At 34.5% G+C, this 22,179-nt stretch overlaps 1 protein-coding gene across 1 annotated transcript in view; it reads left to right on the forward strand.

Annotated features, from left to right (window-relative positions):
- LOC136024979 (nucleolysin TIAR-like) overlaps positions 1-22,179 on the forward strand; it is a gene marked incomplete in the record, with an annotated part of 241,291 nt that overhangs the window by 163,445 nt on the left and 55,667 nt on the right. Inside the window, 1 exon segment of the mRNA XM_065700589.1 lies at positions 9,676-9,763. Coding sequence (XP_065556661.1) covers positions 9,676-9,763 — 88 coding nt within the window.

Below are 22,179 nucleotides of genomic sequence, written 5' to 3' on the forward strand. Positions count from 1 at the left end.
TTTTTTTTTGAGGATTTCAAAACATGAAGAAAACGGAGTTTCGGGTCCGTACTTTGGACTAATCTGGAGGGGGGATAGGATTTGTCCCTTTTATGGTTCATTTACGCTGCAGAAATCCGTCTGTATCTTTTTGAACGATTCCCAGAAAACGCCACGTTTTAAGGCAAAGTTTTCAAATAAATGTATCAGCGTGATCCTCCTCTGGAAGCTGTTGAGCAATAGAGACCCAAATTACACAATTTTTCTTGGTTTTCTTATAGCCTGGGTGGGCAATATTATTCAAGTTGGGGTAGCCTTGCACCAATGTTATAAGATGATGAAGTTTTTGACGATCCATAGTCATGGTTTTATTCATTTAAACACCTTGCCAAGAATCCTTCCGGATTTGACCAAATCGTTGCGCAAAGCTAGAGAGTTTTTCAAGTACGAAAACGGACGGAATCTCCGCACTTATTACTAAATCCCGACGGATTTGTGCATTGTGTAAATGCACTTTTATACAGGAATGATATTTTTAGTTCAAATACGTTCTTTACAAGACTTTGAAACTAAAGCAGACTAAATCTCTCAAAATAACTTTGACAAGATGTGCCAACTGCTTCAAGTTTTTCTTGTTGAGGCTCTCAGGACCAATCTGGGCGGGGTGAGGCTTCTGCACTATGTTTAGGATTTATATTTTGAATTGAAATATGTGTTGAAACTGTTGAATCACAATGAGTGTGATTTTTGCTTTCTTTTGAAATTTTGTTTCAGAGTACTCAAAATCTTTACTTATAAATAAGGACATTTCGATTCTCTGGCTTTCTATATATATATATATATATATATATATATATATATATATATATATATATATATATATATATATATATATATATATATATATATATATATATATATATGTTTCGATAAGTTTTTCTTCTTTCCCTAGTAGAACAGTCAATTAAAGTATCGAAACCTTCACATATAAAAGATTTATTCTCTTTGTTTTACTTCTTCATTTACTGTAAAAAATAACAGTAAATATCAACAAATATGTTTTCTTTCCTTGGAAGAACCGACGGTTAAATATCTCGGCGGAATAATCTAAGACCAACTTTCCTTTCGACTTGATCATGTCCAGCTCTAAAATTGCTACCAATTATTACTAACTACTTTCCCCCTTAAATGAGTCAATCCATGGATCTTCAGTTTACCTTGGGTTCCCTATATTTTGTTCTTTTTTGCTGATGCTCGATTGGTCGTTTTCCTGAAACGTGAGACAATAGAAGATGACCCAGGAATTTAGGAATACTTAACGGAAGGACTTTTCTTGAATTTTTTTTGCCATGATCTTGTTCTAGGATTAGGATTCTAAAGCACCCCGAAAAAATGCTTTAAAAGTATATGTTCTTGAAGATGAGTTTTTTTCTATTATGATAAAAAAAGAAAAAGAAAAGTGCAATTTGATCACAGATAAAAGTAAAGAGCAACGTTAAAACTAAAAAAGGACATCATAAAAATAAGTGTCAATATTTAGGACAGTAACATATATTTGAGGGGGAGTTGCTCTTCCCCCAGCTTTTTGTCCTAAAGTTTGATTTAGAGCCTTTTTAGCTGCAAGAAATATGGTAGTTGGTAGTTGCTAGTGTGTTGTTTACCGATTGCATTTCAAAATTTATAATAGAAAGCAAATTCAACGAAATAAGCTGTACTATTCTCCAGGCATATTGATAAAAAAAAAACAGTTAAAGTTTTGATCAATCTTTTTTATTCACATATTCAGTTTTAAAGGGGAGGAGCCTTTTCGTAGAAAACCTTCTCTTGTATGCTTTAACGTCGCTGTCTAGTCTCGTACAAAAAAAAAAGAACGTGTAATTTATGCTTTTTTCTAATGTTATATTTAGATATATTTCAATAGGAGGAGTGGGGTGACTCCCCCCCCAAAAAAAAATAATTAAGAGCTACATTAAATAAAGACGAGCAGACGTAAATTCAATTAATAATTCAAAATTAAAACGAAAAGAAATCCATGTCAGTGAGTGGATGAGACCAAAAATGTACATAAATTTCAATGAGTAATCAATTCAAACTCAAAATGAACAGAAATTACCACGAACAGGAGTAAGGCTACTCCCTCCCCCTAAGACTCCTAAAGGCCAGAGTTTCACTTACGCTTTACTCAAAACAAATATGTTTCATTAAACTTTTTCTATTTTATAGCGTTTTTAAATCCAAAAATGCTGAACATTCTAGTAATGAACATAATTATATATTAAGCAGGAAGTCTACTGTCGTTAGTTCATTTCAGTAATCTTGGTTATTGTGGTGTATTTCTTTCTTCTGTTTTTTGTTGTTGATGTTGATTTTTCGACACAACTTGTTTTCAATGGAACGCTACTGAAATTCAAGCCGTTATATGGTTTAGAGAGGGAGGGAGGGGGACAGGTAGCATCGCTTTATTTTGTTAACCATGACTAGCCTTGAGGTATAAATGTTTTGCTGTGTAAAAATTGTTTTTCAGTAAAGTGCAAATGGCGCTCTGGCCTTTAGAAGGCTTAAGCCTACATCTCTTTGTTATAATTTCTCTAAATTTATTTGAGTTGATTAGTCATAACAGTTTTGTTTGTTTTTTATATCATTTTGAGTGTGATTTCTGTTCGTTTTAAGTTTTGAGTTACTTTTTACTTAATTCCTGCTCGTCTTTGGTTTGATGTAGCTCTTTACTTTTCATTAAAAAACTTCTTTTTTCTGGAAAAAGTATTTTAAATTGCTTTTTATTAATTTCTAATTGACACTTTTTTTCTATTTTTTTTATTATTGGGTAATACTAGGAATGCTCGTGAAGTTTTTTCGGTTTTTCTTCTTAACAGTTAAGAATTAAAATTTTGGCTTGCTATTCATTGTTTGAATAACATATTGTAATAAATTTTAATAATTGTTTTACTATGAAACTTGAGATCAATGAGGAGGGGAATATTATTCAAATAAATAGATTAAAAACTGAATAATTTTTGGGATTCTATGAGGCTGAAGCCATCCTGATTCTCACCCTGTTACTACCTTCAATATTTACGAATTATTGATCGACCGTTTTGTTACAAGAATCTTATTGTTTGTGTTTTTTCTGCTTGTTTGTTTAAATAAACGTATGTTGCTTTCATGTATTGATAAGGGGTCTGATTTCTTGTCTAAAAAATATAGACAGGACTGTAAACAGTACTGTTTCCTGTTAAAGTTTTCTTGTGTTTAACAGGAAACAGTTTCCTGTGTTTCCTGTTAAAGTTTTCTTGGTTGAGGCATCTTCGTGACCTGAAATCTTAAGCAGATCAATATAAAAATGGAAAGATTTTCGCGCTAAGAATCATTGCGACCACATTTTTCAAGCATTTTTTGGTGCTTGGAATAGTCCCCTTCCCAAACTCTGCTTACCCCCCCTCCCACGTATTCAGGATTTATGCGGTCAAAAGAGCAAATTTTCAGTATCTCAGGAACGGCTAATGGTAGTAAGTTAAAACTTCCAGGGCATGATGAGGGAAGTGTCGAGCTAAATCAATAGACACTGAGTCTGTCCATGTGGTCAAAAGGTCAAATCTACATCAAAAAAGGTTTTAAGTTGAAACTTTCAGGGAAGTTGTGGAGGGTTAAATCAAAATCCACGAAGTTCATCCAGGTTGCCAAAATGTCTTATCTGCAATATCTCAGGGGCGGCTAATGGTATTAAGGTAAAACTTTCATGGGATTCTGAACTAATTCCAAAGACCCTATTTGCATCCAGGTTGTCCAAAGGATTTATCTGCAACATCTGAGGAAGGGCCTAAGGGTGCTAAGTTAAAACCTTCAGGGAACGTTGAGGGGGAAGTTACTAATCCAAATCCAAACTAAATCCTAAGACATTATGTGATCCAGATTGTTTTAACTACGTATCAGCAGTTGGCCGAAATCAAAAGATACTATGTGCATTACAGTTGTCAAAATGGCTTATCTGCAATATCTCGGGAACGGCTGTAGGTATTAAGTTGAAATCCGGATTGCATAGTGTCTTCGGATTTGTTGGCCCGGTCTAAAAAGATAAATAAATAATAATATTGAAGCCATATCACCCCATACTTAGATAGTGCAAAGCGATTGAGTGAATTCAGTTTATGTCATAACTTGGGAATTCTTAATTCGAGTTTTTATTTAATAGAACTGATTCATCTTGATCCTCCAATTCTTCCAAGCAACCTTCTGCTAATAAAGTGAATCTTATTAGGTTTGCGAGGTCAAAATTCCGTGACTTTTACGACTCACGGTATTATTATTTCCTCAATGGGGGAAACAGATTTAGAAATTTTAAAGAATGAATGTTCATCTGGTGCAATTTCTTCAGTAATTATCCAAGAACGCTTTCTCAATTTCTTCTTTGGCAACCTAGCAACACTTCTTTGGAAAGCGTTAGAATTCTTTGAAATAGTCTAATCCTAATTTTCTAGAAGATCGTTTTTGAATTTTAACTAGTGCTCAAGTTCAAAAAATCGTTTTTGTTAAGAAGAGCTACATCTTCCTGGGAGACATCCCCTCGTTCTGCTCTTTAATTGTGATTGAAGAACTCTAGGTAAAAATTATTAAATATTCCTTATATTAATCCTCTGGAATACAAAAAAATAATAATTATAATTATTGTTTCTTATGGGACTGAAACACAAGACTGACGTTGCAAACAGAAAGAAATAACAAGATACGAGAGGGTACTTTGTATTATCGTGTGTTTACGTTTTCCGCTTAAATCAGCGACTGTTCTGCGACAGATATTCTACTATGAGACAAGTTCATTTTTTATGTAGTTTTTTTTTCGATCTTGTCGATGGACTTCTTAAAATAATTTATTTAATGTTCTCTCGTGAAATCAAGTGCCTATAATCTCGCAGGTTCTGAAACCCCGCAGTGAATAAAAAAGTATCAATGGAGTTAATTATGGATTACATCCAGTTAAAAGTACGATAGTCATTTAAGTGTAATTTGTCGATTGTGTTGCGAAATATTGTATTTTAGTATATTTTTGCCGTATTTGACCTTTTGTGCAGGTGTTGGAATTAAATCAAGTGGACTAGAAGTCAGCGCAAAAAAGGGTACTTACAAACATAAAAAAGAAACACAGTAGAACGTTAAAATGTTTAAAAAGAGCAAAATATTTTTAGAATTGTATTTGTTTTAATCCCCCCCCCAAGGAGTACATCTGACGCAAAAAAGTCTTCATAAGGGCTAATTGAACAATAAAAGGATAGCTAAAACTATGCCTCTAGTATGTTGAGCTAAGAAGGTTATAGCCGTCTCGCTAACAAATTTGAATCACTTTTATCCTACTTAAAAAAATAGATTGTTATACTATCTCTTAAGGTTACAATTGCTCTTACTCAAGCTTTACTTTGATGACCGTTTAGTAAGAGTCTCGATACTAATTTGTAGAAATGCTGTTATTTACCATTGTCGAATGCAGCTTTACGATTAGTTAGTCGAACCGATTCTTAATGATAATATCGGGACAAATAATTCACAAACCTATTATTTCTGCATAAACAATTCCTTCAAGAAACATTCGGGAAATGAATGAAATTGGCACCTATTACTATTTTGTTGCATTTGTAAAGCGTTCCTTGGGTTTGTTCTAATTTCTAATTCAAGTCTCTGAGGCTTATGTCGAAGATCAAAAGACAAACAGGAAAATTGTTATTTCTCTCTGCATTGGGGGTGAAATAAAAACCCTTTAAGATAATGAAGAATATATTAAATTTCTTCTTTTTCCCATCCCTTTTCTATTGAATTTTTGGAGAAAATCTTTTAAGTATTGTTCTTGCGACCAATGTGATTGTCTATCGCAAATTCTAGCAACTTAATCATTTACGTTATAATACCCCTTGAAATACAATTCGTGAGGGAGCAGGGGGCCATCGAAACAAATAAAGGTAGGGTAAGTTATAAGAAAACTCTTGGGCACGGGGGATGGGGTTAGAGTTGGGGAAGGGCATGCAGCCAACATTCTTCTTTGAGTATACTGGGTTTAAACCGCCTCTGGCTAGTTATGTGAAAAAAAAAAAAAGGAAAAATACCCATATTTCCACAATATGATCTGTGAAAATTTATTTTATTATAGTTTCACCCTCTCTCTCCTAGTAAATATTATTTCCATGTGACTCTTCGTGCTCTCTCTCTCTCTCTCTCTATATATATATATATATATATATATATATATATATATATATATATATATATATATATATATATATATATATATATATATATATATATATAAGATCAATATGTCTAGTTCATGAATTATAAATGCATCGTTTGTTCGACTTGCAAGTAAAGTTCGAAGATCATTTGGCTACCTTCAATTAAAGGGGATGGGGATCTGAATAAAGTTTCTCCCCTGTTTCAATAGAGGGTGATCAAGTATAAATCGATCCTATTCGAAACTCACAACTTGTCGGATTAGTGCAAATTGGATTCCAACGTTAAGAGGAGGTTAAGCATGTACTAATAAAGGATGTTCCATTATTAGGAAACTGCGTTCAAGGGCATTTGATTGTAAAATTGCGATATATTTAAAGGCATATTATCCTCTTTAGATGTACAATATAAGTACCCTTCCCAATCTTTTCCAAGTTGGGGTGATTGAAACTTTTTGCTATTGTCTGCCATTAGAGATTTTGTAGTTTACACGAGCACTTAAGCTTAATAGCACTGTATTAGGTTGAAATCTTCTTAACCGTTTTGTTGGAATTAGTTTGTTAAATTTCTTAATTCTCAAGGAAAACGGCAACTTCTAGAATAAATCGCTGTCGGTATGAGTTGAACCAGTGATCCCTCTGGTAACTAGCCGCAGCTTGTACCCGTAGACTTTTTGGTTTCTGCCTGTTTTTTCTATTTTTATTTATATACAAAATGATCGATTCCCAATTTTACTTTGGTTTGTGGATGTGTTTGTTAGTTTTTTTTTTATTGTGGCAATATTGATACATCACATTCATGGTTTTATTTATAATCATGCCCTTGATGTTGAAACAGAAAAATTGTTAATGTGGAAGTCCTAAATCAAGTACCATAAAAATCTTTGAATACTTTTCTACAGATGTATACATAGAAGACAAAATTTCGTAAAATTTGTAGTATCCATTCCTTTTTATCGCAGCTACAAGGGTAATCACAAGTTCTGTTTATACATGAAATTCTGCTGGAAACTCGATCACTCTGATGAAGAATCATAAAGCTATCTCAAATATGAATACATATCGATGTCTCTTGGGGAACTACTTAGAGAATAAGAAAGATATATAGTTATATATGGCAAAACTGTCAAAGGCTCAGGAAGTCAATATAGACTAATGCATAAAATAAAGCAAAGCCTATATCCTAATTGATTGCGGCCAAAGAAAAGAATCATTTAGTAAACATCCGGAACTGGAAAAGAAATGACGGGTCCATTACAACGAGAAAATATTGCTTTGAATGATTCCGGACCCGGGGTACTTCTAAACCCCCGGGGGAAATGATACAAAATGTATCCCTCTTGTCGATTGGGATGCTTTCTATTGATGACTATTGGTTTTTGTGTACTGACTTTGATTGGAGAGACTTCTTGAGAAGAAGTGGGAACTATAACACTCTCTTTCGCTGGGGAATTCGGAGAAAAAATACTCATTTTCTTCGGTCAAATACAATACAATAACAAAGGCTTTTCAATCGAAAGAATAGTCAGCTATAGAAAGACTGCATAAAGGAATATCAGACACGTTCAAAAGTCAGTGAATAATACAACAGGTTAATCGACTTAACTTGAGCATTTAGAAGAACTATCTGAAAAATTTATTCGTTTGGATAGTGAAAAATTGGTTTGGATTACCAAAAATCAGGCATGTTCAGAAAGGGTCAAAGTCGAAACAAGTCAAAAATTGGCGAATTGTATTAAAAATTAAAAATATGAGAATAGATGGGTAAAAATTATACAAATCGTGATATTTTGAGGGACTGCACCCCAAACTAACCATTTCTGTGTATTTTCCGGCACAAAACATTTTTAGAAAGGTGCAAAACCGGATTTTAAAAATGTTTGTGAAACATGACTATTGCAATAAGTGTTAAATTGTTTTCTTGATGTTAATTATGGGGAAAGGAATAGGTTACTTCAAAATTGAAATAATCCATAAGCACTTGAAAGGGCAGTTGAATATCTCCATGGAAGTTTGATACTTATGAATAAGAAGTGAAAGGTTTTGGCCAAACGGGTAATTTTTTCTTTTACATTTTCAAAAGGTAATAATGCTAATTATGTATCTTTTCTTTTTGTTCATTGAATTAAACAAGCCGGCAAGTAGAGGGCCCAATTATGAGTTTTAAAACTTTTGAATTCAGGTTAAAAGCATTTTGAAGTTGATCAAACCTTAAGATAATAAGACCTAGAAGAGTTTCAGGCTCACCACCCCTTTGAATAATCGTGTATCCCGATACTCAGCTAAATTACCTGACTGCATAGCATGCTTCCTGTTGAATATTAGTATTCGTGCAAGGGAAAAAATTGCTAGATCGCGTGTTTATTTTCCCAAAGTCAGCTTAATCGAGGGGATTGATGCTTTAATTATGCCTTGGTGTTGGTGTTATTATGGTACCATAATTATTTGGTGATTGGTTTTGTTGCTGAGTTATTTCACCTGATTGGAAATTTAAAGTTTTTACTTTCACGCTCGGTTTTATCGATACTGGTGCATTAGGTACTTATTTGGGGTTAATTTTAGTTGTCACGGTCGCTGGTCAACAAATAATTGTTAAAGTCCAAATTAGATGTCTACTGTTTGTGCACGTTATCTGAATTAAGATATAGGTTACTAATAATTTTTAAACAGGCAGGCATGCAAGGGGTGGGGTGGGGTGTTCCTGTTGGTGCGAGTCCCTTGAAAGCTCATGATTTGCCTTTTTTTTTTTATAACTTCCGCATATTTTGCCTTTTCTTATACTGTCTCCAAGGGAAACCTCTCAGCCCACTAAATAAATCTCTGCAACGACTTTTACATTTCAACATTATTTAAACGGATGAAGCCCCTTAGAAAACCGTAATGCAAAATAAAATACGGGAAAAAATTTACGTTATGGAAAACACGTGTCTACTTCCAGACGGATAATGGGCTTGTTTTAAATATTGGTAGTCCTTTTCCGAAGTTTGCATTTCTCCCTCTCGCCCCTCCCCTTTGGTACAAATGTATATGGACATTTTCCTTAGAGCAGCTCTTGCATTCGATATATGATAGACATGAACTTAGTGATGTGTGCTTATCTAGTTAGAATGCACAAATAATTTCATCAGGTCTATGATAGTCTTCTGGTATTGGTCCAAATGGCCCCTGGGAAAAATCTTTTTTTTTTGTAATATCGACAAATCCCCTGAGGATTTCTGTGTTAGCATTGTGGATTGATTTTCTGCTTGGCAGCACGGGGTCTAGGGTTCGATTCCGGCTGCTGCAAGGTTGGAGAACTTATAATGGGGTCTTTGTCAACCTTTTGTTAATATCAATTACACTGCCTGCTAAGGGCCGCTTTCTAAAACCACTTGCAGTTTTTAACTACTTATCAATGTGTCTTTTATTTATTGTTCTTATGATAAAATTGTGAATTGTGTTTTGTCTGATTCATGTCTGATTTAACTATGGGTTTTATTTACAGAGCATCATCATATATTTGTTGGGGATCTTAGTCCAGAAATCGAAACTCAAACCCTAAGAGATGCTTTTGCACCTTTTGGAGAGATCTCGTAAGTGCTTTTCTTTTGCCGTTGAATTATATATATTTTTTTTCATTAGATTATTATCGGTAGAACTGAGTCTCAGATTTCTTAAACCGGAATTAAAATATTTTCAGATTATTTGTCTGACGTTTTTTTCTGTGTTATTTTTGTGGCCCAGTCCAGTAATGTGGTTGGTTGACTCTAGTTTTCTCATGGTAGAATCCATGACAAACGGTACTGGGATCTTGTACATCGAACCTCCAACCCTTGCAAAGTGAGTTGTGTAAGTTGAAATTAGGAGTAAGTGTAAAAGATGGCCTCTCAGAAGCTAGCCTCTTCAATTGATTAAATAAAAAAAACGAGTTTTTTTTAACTGAAAGTAAGGAGCGACATTAAAACTTAAAACGCACAGAAATTACTTCGTATATGAAAGAGGCTGCTTCCTCATCAACGCCCCGCTCTTTACGCTAAAGTTTGACTCTTTCTCTCAATTCTTCTATTTAAAACAGTAAAAAACTTTAGCGTAAAGAGCGGAGCGTTGATGAGGAAGCAGCCTCTTTCATATACGAAGTAATTTCTGTGCGTTTTAAGTTTTAATGTCGCTCCTTACTTTCAGTTAAAAAAACTCGTTTTTTTTATTTAATTTCTGAACGTTTTTGAATCAATGCATGTTTTGATTTTGGCTCTCCGCAGAGGAATAATCAAAACGAAATTTGCATTTTTTTTTTTTGGGGGGGGGGGATAAATGGCTTTCTCATAATTTTGATCGAATGATTTTGAAAAAAAAAGAGCGGGGGCGAAGCCTAGTTGCCCTCCGATTTTTTGGTTAATTAAAAAGGCAACTAGAACTTTTAATTTTTTACGAATCTTTTTATTGGTAAAAGATTTACGTAACTTATAAATTACCTTACGTAAAGAACTTTTGTATTCTCATGTTTTTATTACATATATGAGGGGATTCGCCCCATCGTCAGTACCTCGCTCTTTACACTAAAGCTTAAATTTTATCCCAATTCATTAAGAATGACCCCTGAATCACAAAAGCCGTAGAAAAATAGTTGAAATTACTAAAAATACTTTAGCGTAAAGAGCTAGGTATCATAAGGAGGTGAGCCCCTTGTATGGGTAATAATTTCTGTTTGTTTTAAGTTTTATTGCTGTTCCTTACTTCCAGCTGAAAAAGCTTTTTCACATTTATTTTTTAATTTTTTTTTTAAATAATGCTAGTAAATCCTGCTCTCCCTTCATGGAAGTTTTCTTCTCCCATGACAAATTCTCGATGGAAAGTTCCCCCAGCATATCCCCCTCTTCTCAATCCCTCCCCCCAACCAAAAAATCCTCCTGAAAACGCCTGTATACTTCCCAATAACCATTACTATATGTAAGCACAGGTCAAAGTTTGTAACTTGTTGCCCCTCCCACGGGGACTGTGGGGGAGTAGTCGTCCCCGAAGACATAGTTATAAGGTTTTTCGACTACGCTGAATAAAATGGCTATCTCCGAATTTTGATCCGTTGACTTTGGGAAAATAATTAGCGTGGGAGGGGGCCTAGGTGCCCTCCAATTTTTTTGGTCACTTAAAAAGGGCACTAGAACTTTTCATTTCCGTTAGAATGAGCCCTCTTGCAACATTCTAGGACAACTGGGTCGATACGATCACCCCTGGGAAAAAAAAAAAAAACAAATAAACAAATAAACACGCATCCGTGATCTGCCTTCTGGCAAAAAATGCAAAATTCCACATTTTTGTAGATAGGAGCTCGAAACTTCTACAATAGGGTTCTCTGATACGCTGAATCTGATGGTGTGATTTTCGTTAAGATTCTATGACTTTTAGGGGGTGTTCCCCCTATTTTCTAAAATAACGCAAATTTTCTCAGGCTCGTAACTTTTGATGGGTATAACTAAACTTGATGAAACTTATATATTTAAAACCAGCATTAAAATGCGATTCTTTTGATATAGCTATTGGTATCAAAGTTCCATTTTTTAGAGTTTTGGTTACTATTGAGCCGGGTCGCTCCTTACTACAGTTCGTTACCACGAACTGTTTGATCAAGTGCAATTTTTTATTTTCTGTTTTGATTTTAGTATCAACGAGCCTGCTTGTTTCTTAAACTTTATGTCATTCATTTCGATAATATCTAAAAATGATGACTACACTTATGAATTCAGGGGACCAGAATTCCAAAGAAATGAAAAGCAATATTTTAGCTTTTAAATATTAAATGGTCAGTTTGGCTTGATTGATGTTAAGATGCGTTTAAGCAAAATCAAAAACATAAGTTAAAAAACCCAAACATTCTGAGAATATTGGCTAGCTAAGAAAAATTAAGGCAATGCCTTTATAGTTACTTTATTCATTCTGTTCATCTTTCTCATTAAAGGGTTTGATTAAGGTTTTACTTAAATCAACTAGTACTTCGCTATAATCAAGGTCGTATTCATAGTTTACAATATCTCATCTTTAACTTAACAACCACCATGTTTCAGATCTCAATCAGCACATGAAGGCTTATTATTATTTTATTTTTTAAGTACCTTTTTAAACTCCTTAATAAATTAATCTTCTTTTACCTTTAAATTAGTAAAAATAGTTCTCATTATCTTCAAAGGTTTTCCTACAGTTTTGTTACTGTTAACACATTCGTAATATTTTTTCCTGTAAATTTCATTCGTAAATCGTACTTCTGAGCTAATTACTAAAAAAAAAACTTTTCTTGGCTGATCTCAAAGAGGGTATCAGCATGATGATGTAGATCAGGAGGGTCGGAGTAAGTGCGTAGGCCTATATACATTACCTGCTGATTGCTTTGATGAAGCTCAGCAATCAACTCAGACAATTATTTCAAAATAATGAATATTTCAGATATGACCATTAGGCGTAACAGTGACGATCCACTTTCTTTATTAGTAACTGAGAACTGCTACTGTCTATGTTCAACAAATCTGGGCTGACTGCTACCCCCCCCCCTCAAATCCCGGAGATGCAAATGCATTATCTTACTAATATGCCGAATGGCTTATTATTGGCCGAATGGCCATATTCCAGATCTTCGGGGGTTTTATCCATAGTACTGTTTGATACCGTAATTCGTTCTTGAATAGCTTCTTCGCTTCGCTTCCTTTCCCTCATTCTTGTAAGATCAATCACTCAGGCACTTTTTGTATAAATATGTGTCCTGTTCTACTAACGGCTTTTCAAACAATCCTGTCTAAGACTTCATCTGCTACTTTGGAACTATTTTCCAATAACGTTTCTACCCATCTTTTGTATTATCCCATTTTAAACTCTGCAGTTTTATATCCTTGAAATTTTTCTCGCAAATTCTCATCCTGGAGGTTACCAACGTCATATATCATGATTGTCTGGAAAGTAGCTTCCCTTCCTAAATTTCAGCATTAAATGAATTCCGTATGCTACTACGTGGCGATTCTTTGCTTTTAAAATTATCAGTAGCACATATACCCTAGTGGCCTGTATCGATCCTGCCAGTCTTTAATTCACAGTAACATATAATCATAAAGGCTGGCCTTTTTACCATCCTACAAGTGTCATGTCAACTTATTGGTCCTTTTGTAACCAAATACTCTACTAGTTAAGACTGTCTTAATGTGCCTTAAAATTGTAACAGTCTGCTCCCATTGCTCTTTTTCTTCCCTGTATCAAATCGGCTTAGGCTAAGACACCATCTATCTCTGTTTCCTAAAACCAGAGCGTTGAAGTCCCCTAATACGAATACCAAATCTGTGCTTGTCTGGGTCATATTGTTGCTTTCGGTTGGTTTCACTTTTTAGTCATATAGTGTGGTTAAAAATCTGTTATTAGCACTTTCGCAACCAAAACAAGACTTGGAAGTTTATTCATTATGGGTCCTACTCCCTCCCTATGCCCCATTTTTCCTGCCTGAATAAATAAGTAAATTATCCCCTAATTTGATATTTTCTAACCCTAGGAAATGAGATTCCGGAACTCCCAGAGCCCAGTTCAAACCATGTGCTTTCGTAAGAGAAAATATTTTTAAGCGTCGTCACGTTCCGTGTCCCAATTTTTTTTATTGTTATGTGAAGCAGTTACGTAATTATATTTATTAGAATTATTTAAGGCATTGAGCTAAAAAAAAAGAAGCAAGGGGTTCCACCAATACAGGCCAGTGAACTAAAACTCCTTCTCAGGCATTACAGAACATTTAAGTCGGCTTCTAATGTGAATGCGTGAAGTCTTGTTCACTGTACCGTTTTCAGTATTCCTATCAATAAGCGTCAACGTCCTGTACAAGCAATCTCGGGCATATTAGCTCCGATTTACTGTATATTCGTGCCTGTAAACATTGTTCTACAATGAAGAGGCAGCTCATAGTAAATAACAAGAAGGAAAAGGCTTAAAATTCTTTTTAATATAAGTAATATATAAGTAAATATATTGTACTTATATACTTATTACTTTACTTATTTTACTTATATTACTTATAAATATGTTTTAGAAATATTTAATATAAGTAAAATATTGAATAACACAAGTTGGCCTGAGAAGAGGTTATGAACAAATAAATGTTTAATTATGTGCTTTAATAATTATTTTTAATCAAAACATTAATTAAAGCTTTCATCATAATTTTTTTCTATTTTTTATGATAAAAATATGCACATTTTAATTGTTGTCTTGTTTTGTTTATGATTAATAAGCAATTATGGTCGTTTTGCTTGTGAACATGTTGGCATTATTAAAAATAACTATTAAGACTGTATGTATGGGAGGAAACGTGGTAACATTTAAATAGTAATTAATTTTGAAGAAACTATTTTGAATTCATTGGTTGATATTAAGAAGTACTTGAGCACCATCTCCACAATCAAAATCAAGGAAACGCGAAGACACTCAGAAGATTTTTTCTTTCGGATATTTGACACATTAAAATCAAAACCTGCGCATATACTTTTCTTTTTATTTCTTTTTTTGGTAATTGATCAACCCGACCTCTAAAAGTGTCATGGGGTATTTTGTAGCATGTTATATACTTAACACATTAAATGATAAAACTTGCCCTGCGGAGAGGTTGTGAACAAACGAATATTCAATTACATATTTTAGCTATCATTTTAGCATATTAGATTTCATTTTAGCATAATTACATATTAGCTATAAAGTATGAATTAGCTCCGGTAATTTCTTCATCTTTTTTTTAATAGAGAAACAGACAATTTCAGTTCATAATTTTTTTTTCTCCTATAAAATATGGATTTATTTTCATTTTACTTTTTTTTTCTGAATTTCAAGGATATTCATTGTTGTTATATATTCACGACTTTTGTAACCCAAACTTTTGTATCCGTTTCATTTTTGTCTCCATTTATTCGACTGGATCATTATTGGGTCTTTTTAATTTCAATCGGTCTCGTTTTGACCCATAGCTTGGTACATTACCCCTATCATTGACTCGTGAAAATTCCCATCATCTGTCATTGAGAAAACCTATCAGGTGTCCGGGGAAAGTGAAAACATCTTTCTCTTATCGGATACCCTCCTGTCGAACAAGCAAGTGTCCTGCCTTTTCCATGAGTTATAATAGGTCATTTACCAGGGATAGACTAACCACTTGTTGGAATGTGTTCCTTACCTATGGAATTGACCGTTGGATATAAAAAAAGGATAGGATATCAGAACTTCTAAGGAGAAATGAAAAGGGACAGCGGATTTATTGTTTTCAGAAATTTGAGATAGTCGAATTGATTTAAAAAAAAGAGCTACTTAGGGCTATGTTTATACGTGTGAAAGCCGCAAAAGTAATTATGAATTTCGATTTTTTTTTTTTTTTTTTTTTTTTTTTTTTTTTTTTTTTTTTTTTTTTTTTTTTTTTTTTTTTTTTGCTGCAACTGTGATGAAAAGATGATATCTCATATCTCCTGTAATTGTATACAGAGAATGTGGTAAGGAAGAATTGTTCTCTTCATAAAACCAACTGTTCATGATACTGAACGGTTAGTAAAGAGTGAACTTTGTCTATATAGTGTGTTGCAAGGGGGTTGCTAACTTTCAGAAATCCCTTCCACTAGGGGTCTTGTGCTAAGCATTACGGGGACTGCGCCACGCGTGGTGAAACTGCGGGCCGCGTGGTCCTCCGAGATGGAAGCCAGGTGGAAGAAAATGGGTGACCCCTCCATATATTGTGAATGACGAGTATTTTATTTTATCTTTGTCTTGGAAGCATTTATAACTGACTTTGTTTCTAAAAAGTACACATGTTCTTTAAAGCGCTAGTTGAACTTAAAGTTCACGTTCGTAAAGAGTACGTGAGTTATGGGTGATGGCCTCCCACATTTGATTACTTTCTGGTTGATTTTAAGTTTTAACTTCGCTCTTTACTTACATGTAAAAACGAAAAAATTATTTAATCTGCCCTTCTTCGAAATAATCCTGTGGTAATCTACAGAATTTCTGCTCTGTAGCCATAGAGTTCTGCCGTTCTATGTATTATGTTAAGCTGCATACGTGCCTTGTAGGCTCAAATATCCTATTTTATCATGGTTCTTCGAACTTCTCCTTGAGTTTCCTTTGGCAATCGTTTATTTATGTGGAAACTTGTCTCTGTCCCCTCTTTTGCGTGTCCCTGCTTCTCTCTTTGTAGGCAGATATGGTACTCCGTATGTTTTATCGGTCAGTGTCTAATCTGTGAGGTAAGCACACAGGAATTCATTTTTTTTTGGGGGGGTGAAAAAAGTATGTTAAAAATCCCTACAATAAGGATTCTAAGGGAAAATCACAAGGGATCTACCATGTTTCATTCATAGTATTCTAACCACCCTGTATCTGGTTTTGTCCTCGTGCTCTAGTCCTGTAGCCGATGAATACAGTGTTATTTAGTGTATAACCCCTTGTTCCGAAAGCATTAACCCCTTTTTCATCTTTTTAGTATTTGCCTTTTTAATTAAGAAGCTTTTACTTTTGTATCTCTAATCAGGCACTATACCTTAGAAATTGTCTGTTGTATATAAATGGAGCGGGTAATATGAATTTAAAGGCGTTTTATTGATGAAAAGAAAGTCACTGATCCGAACACAGAGACTTTGGCAATCCATTAGTAGATCTTTTATAGGTGATGCTTCACTAAAACCATGTAGAAAAGCTTCGAAAAATTTTGCTTTATTTTGTTCGTGTTCTTGGAATGGATTCATTATTTTTGTACCCATACGTAAAAGGTTAGAATTAGTAAAAACTTATTATTGAATGTCCTGGACAAAGCAATAAAATAATAAAGCGAAAGGGTAAACCGCAATGGCAACCACAGGGTTGCCACTCTTTAGAATTTTTCTCAAGATCTTGGGTTTTACCTCTTGAGCTTTTTTGTCTTGGGATAGATAAAATTCGAATAATGGTTTTTCTTTGGTTATTTTTGTTTTGGAAGAAACGTGAATTTTACGGACAACCTTGGATAAGAAATTTTTGTTGTTAAACTCTTACAAAATTCAACTAAATATGGTTCAGTACTGTCCTCGTATATCCTTTAGTGAAATTAAATAAATAAAACAAGTTTTTTTAAATGAAAGTAAGGGGCAACATCAAAACTTAAAACGAACAGAAATTACTCCGTATAATTACTCCGTATATGAAAGGGGCTTTTCCTCCTCAATGCCCCGCTCTTTACGCTAAAGTTTGACTCTTTCTCTTAACTCTATTTTTAAAACAGTAAGAAACTTTAGCGTAAAGAGCGGGGCGTTGAGGAGGAAAAGCTCCTTTCATATACGGAGTAATTTCTGTTTCGTTTTAAGTTTTAATGTTGCTCCTTACTTTCATTTAAAAAAAAACTTGTTTTTTTATTTAATTTCTGGGCGTTTTTGAATTAATGCATGGTTTAATCTTGGCTCTCCGCACATAAATAATTAAAACGAAATATGCATATTAATTAATTGTAATTAATCGGAAGATTTTTGAGAAAAAAGAGTGAGGGAGGAGGCCTAGTTCGCCTCCAAGTTTTTGATTACTTAAACAAGCAACTAGAACTTTTAATTTTTTACAAACGTTTTCATTGGTAAAAAATATATCTAACTTACGAATTAACTTACGTAACGAACTTCTATATTCGTATGTTTTTATTGCGTATATGAGGGGGTTCAACCCTCGTCGATACCTCGCTCTTTACACTAAAACTTAGATTTTTTCCCAATTCCTTAAGAATGACCTCTGAATTACAAAGGCCGTAGAATAAATAGTTGAAATTACTAAAAATACTTTAGCGTAAAGAGTGAGGTATAACGAGGAGGAAAACCCCTCATATGCGTAATAATTTTTGTTCGTTTTAAGTATTAATGCTGGTACTTTCAGTAAAAAAAAACTTTTCATATTTATTTTTTCATTGTCTTTTCAAATAATGCTAGAAAATCCTGCGCCCCCCTTTATTGAAATTCTCTTCCTCCATGAGAGGTTTCTCCATGGAAATATCCTCCCACGTAACCCCCTCCCCCTCAACTCTCTCCTCTAAACCAAAAATCCCCCTGAAAACGTCTGTACACTTCCCAGTAACCATTGCTATATGTAAAAACAGGCCAAAGTTTGTAACTTGCAGCCCCTCCCACTGGGACTGCGGGGGAGTAAGTCGTCCCTAAGGACATAGTTATTAAGTTTTTCGACTATGGTGAATAAAATGGCTATCTTAGAATTCTGATCCGGCGAATTTGGGAAATAATGAGCTTGGGAGGGGGCCTAGATGCCCTCCAATTTTTTTGGTCACTTAGAAAGGGCACTAGAACTTTTAAGTTCCGTTAGAATGAGCCCTCTCACGACATTCTAGGACCACTCAGTCGATACGATCACCCATGGAAAAAAAAAAAAACAAATAAACACGCATCCGTGATTTGTTTTGTGGCAAAAAAATACGAAATTCCACATTTTTTGTAGATAGGAGCTTGAAACTTCTATAGTTAGGTTCTCTGATACGCTGAATCTGATGGTGTGACTTTCGTTTAGATAGTATGACCTTTAGGGGGTGTTCCCCCTATTTTCTAAAACGAGGCAAATTTTCGCAGGCTCGTAACTTTTGATGGGTGTAACTGATCTTGATGAAACTTATATATTTAAACTCAGGATTAAAATGCGATTCAAAATTCACTATTGGTATGAAAATTCCATTTTTTTAGAGTTTCGGTTAGTGTTGAGCCGGGTCGCTCCTCACTACAGTTCATTACCACGAACTGTTTGATACAAAAAAAAAAAGAAAGAAAACTCCGTGACGACTCTTCTTCAATTTCTCCGCAATATGTTTTTCATATAACCAAGAACTTTTTTTTCCTTTTTCTTGTTTTTTGTAGGGAAGTCTTAGGACAGCTCATCTGCTTGATTGTCATTCAGCTCTTTGTTGTCATCCAACGTTTATTTGTTTTCATTTATAATTTTGACTTTTGACAAAAGAGCTTCGCTCAAGTCTGACATAAGGATATTTTCGTACTATTAGACAGTAGTGTTTAGCCCCTCAATTCTTTTTGGCAGAGTTTTTGAAAGCATGTGTCAGAATGACACCAGTTTACGGCTTTTGTTGTTTTGGGGGATTTAAACATATCGGGAGTGACAAGTGTTGATAGTTCTGTTGATTAGAGAACCGGAAGTTTAATTTAGTATTTCTGATTTTAGAAAAAAATACACTTTCCCAGAAAAGTTCTCTCGCGTAGAAATTTTAGGCTCATACTCACTTGAAAGATAACAAAAACATATTCTATGTTGTTCTGCCTGTTAACATTGGAGATTCGTAAATTTTGATTCATTTTAAGAAAACATGTAACCCCCCCCCCGATAAGAAATTCCAGTATATGTTCTTGTTTATGTTGTAAACCTTAGTACCTTTTGCATTGCCGCTGCCTAACTAAACTCAGCCCCGCTGCCGCTGTTAACGGCTAGCCATTTGCGTGAATTGATACTTGGTGGATTTAAAGGTCATGATAATCAGATAAATATATTTCCAAGATATCGATTGAGAAAGCATGCCTCAGTTATATTGGTTCTTTATGTGGGTGTTTTCTTTCGTTTGTATCATATTTTTCGCAGCTTCATTGTAAAACCAGGAAAATATTGTGAAACCATTGAATAACCAGGGAAATAATTTTCTAAAGGTCTAAGTAGCTCCCTACTCTGAAGCTGGATGACTAGTTAAAGATTCTTTGATATAAAAAAAAGTCGTCGAGAAGCTTTTTCTGTATGTAATGAATGTGATTATGTGTTTCTAAAGATTCATAGCTAAAAGAAAATACAAATCAGCACAAACTAAAATCATTTGCAGAGGAAAATATGCATTGTGCAAAAATTTAAGCTTTCAATTCAAGTTCTAAAGTAAAGTTGACTATTTTCCATAATACTTAATGCCTATACGAAAACAATGATCTGAGAGATGTGAACTATGGTTATTCAACTTTTTATCAATCCAAAGCATAAATTTCTCAAATGCCTCTTTTATATCATCTTTATTCTAGTGACTAAACATAGCATTCTAGACCTTAAGGATTGTTCGACTGTCTCCATTAACGCTCATCGTTCATGGTTTCTAATTTCTATAGTGTTCCCGTTATATTTGTTGCTGTATACCTCTATATCTTGAGCTTCAAAGACAAATCGGGTTTCAGGGACTGTTATCATTCCCCTCCCATCTTTAAAACGCAAAAATAATATCCACTTTTCGATTTTGATCTCTCTCTCTCTCTCTCTCTCTCTCTCTCTCTCTCTCTCTCTCTCTCTCTCTCTCTCTCTCTCTCTCTCTCCCTCTCTCTCCCTCTCTCTCTCTCCCTCTCCCTCCCTCTCCCTCTCTCTCTCTCTCTCTCTCTCCATCTCTCCCCCCCCTCCCCCCCCTCTCTCTCTCTCTCTCTCTCTCTCTCTCTCTCTCTCTCTCTCTCTCTCTCTCTCTCCCTCTCCCCCTCTCTCACTCACTCACTCTCACTTAATCAAAATTCTGAGTAGGTATCTGTTGAAACTCTTGCAAAGATGCATGTCAATAAACCAACTGTAGGCATGACGTTTTCTCCATTTAACGTATTTCTACACAATTATTTAGTACTTGCATTCGTGAGTTGCGGCTTAATCGGGGTTCTTAGACGATGAGACCACTCTGCCTCCTCTTCATAAGAAACTGCAAAATATGGCAAAACGTATGTCTTTTTGGATATAATGGCTATAAAACATATTTTTCACAGCTGGACCAGACGTGTATTGCCCCCTCCTGAAATTAAATCCTCATTTCATGACTGATAATGATGCCTACGATTTTGACTTTTCTCAAAAGTACACAGTAAAATTAAACAATTTCAATGCTTAAGGTCCATTCACACTGAGATTTTGCTAGTCTTAATTTTAACCAATCAATTTTTTCCATAGGATTTTCTGGTTTGCTGAAAAACTCTGATTGAATCGAAGCAGCACTATCTAAATGTTGATGTTCGGAAAATCTTATTGTGAATGGGCCTTAATGATTGGTTCAAGACAAGCAATTGTCGTTAGTTTTATCTCCAAACAAAGATATTTTAGAAAAGTTTGCAGGGAATAAGAAGCTTTTATAATCTTCCCTTGGCGAGTTTCTCGTCTAGACAGCTATTTTGTTTTATGGTTGACTTTATCCGTAAACCTGATGAACCAATTCGACAGAGAATCTAGTGTTTCTAGTGCAAAAAAAAACGGAAATCTTTTTGATACCCGACCCAGCGAAATAAAGAATCCTTCTATTAACTATGCCTAATAAGTGGTGGACCGAATTTGTGGAGCCCTTTGGCTCCTTGTATCACACTTTCAAATGGAAATAAAAGCTTATTGAAAGACCCTTCCATTTTCGATAATATTTTTTCCTTTGACCTTGACAGTTTATTACCTTTAGCATTTTTAAATTCACTTTTTTTATTGTAAATTTTTTTTTTGATAGGAGGCGTCAAATCCATTGCATTTGACTTGTTTTCATTGATATTTTTGGCAGAGATTCGCTGCTTCTTGAGCATTGAGAGAACTCAATGCTAATTTAAGCCCAAGTTTGGAATACATATGTGCCTGTAATTCAGTCCAAACACAGAGAATGAAATCACAAACTCAATTCAAATCACAAACATGGCTTGTAGTTTTAGATGACATCACTTTTGGACCCTTGAGGAAATACTCCCTTTTTGGATCTATAAATTCTTCTATTTGTTATTCTAAGAAATTTCAAAATGGTTTATATCGTGAACAAAGTTTTGTACACTTTTTATTGTAAAGATTTTCTTTCATAGAAGGCGTCGAATCCATTGTATTTTTACTTATTTTCATCGATATTTCTGCCAGAGAAACTCTGTCTATAAAAACACGGAAATGGCAGTGGAATAGGTTACAGATGAATGAACACGGTCTTGTGTATATAAAGTATATAAGTACCGAGGAAATATGCTCGATCGGAATCGCGGGAAAATATAAATATCAGAAAGTAATGAAAGAAATAGATGACCCT

The sequence above is a fragment of the Artemia franciscana genome, chromosome 3 (assembly GCF_032884065.1).
Source record: "Artemia franciscana chromosome 3, ASM3288406v1, whole genome shotgun sequence".
NCBI lineage: Eukaryota > Metazoa > Arthropoda > Branchiopoda > Anostraca > Artemiidae > Artemia > Artemia franciscana.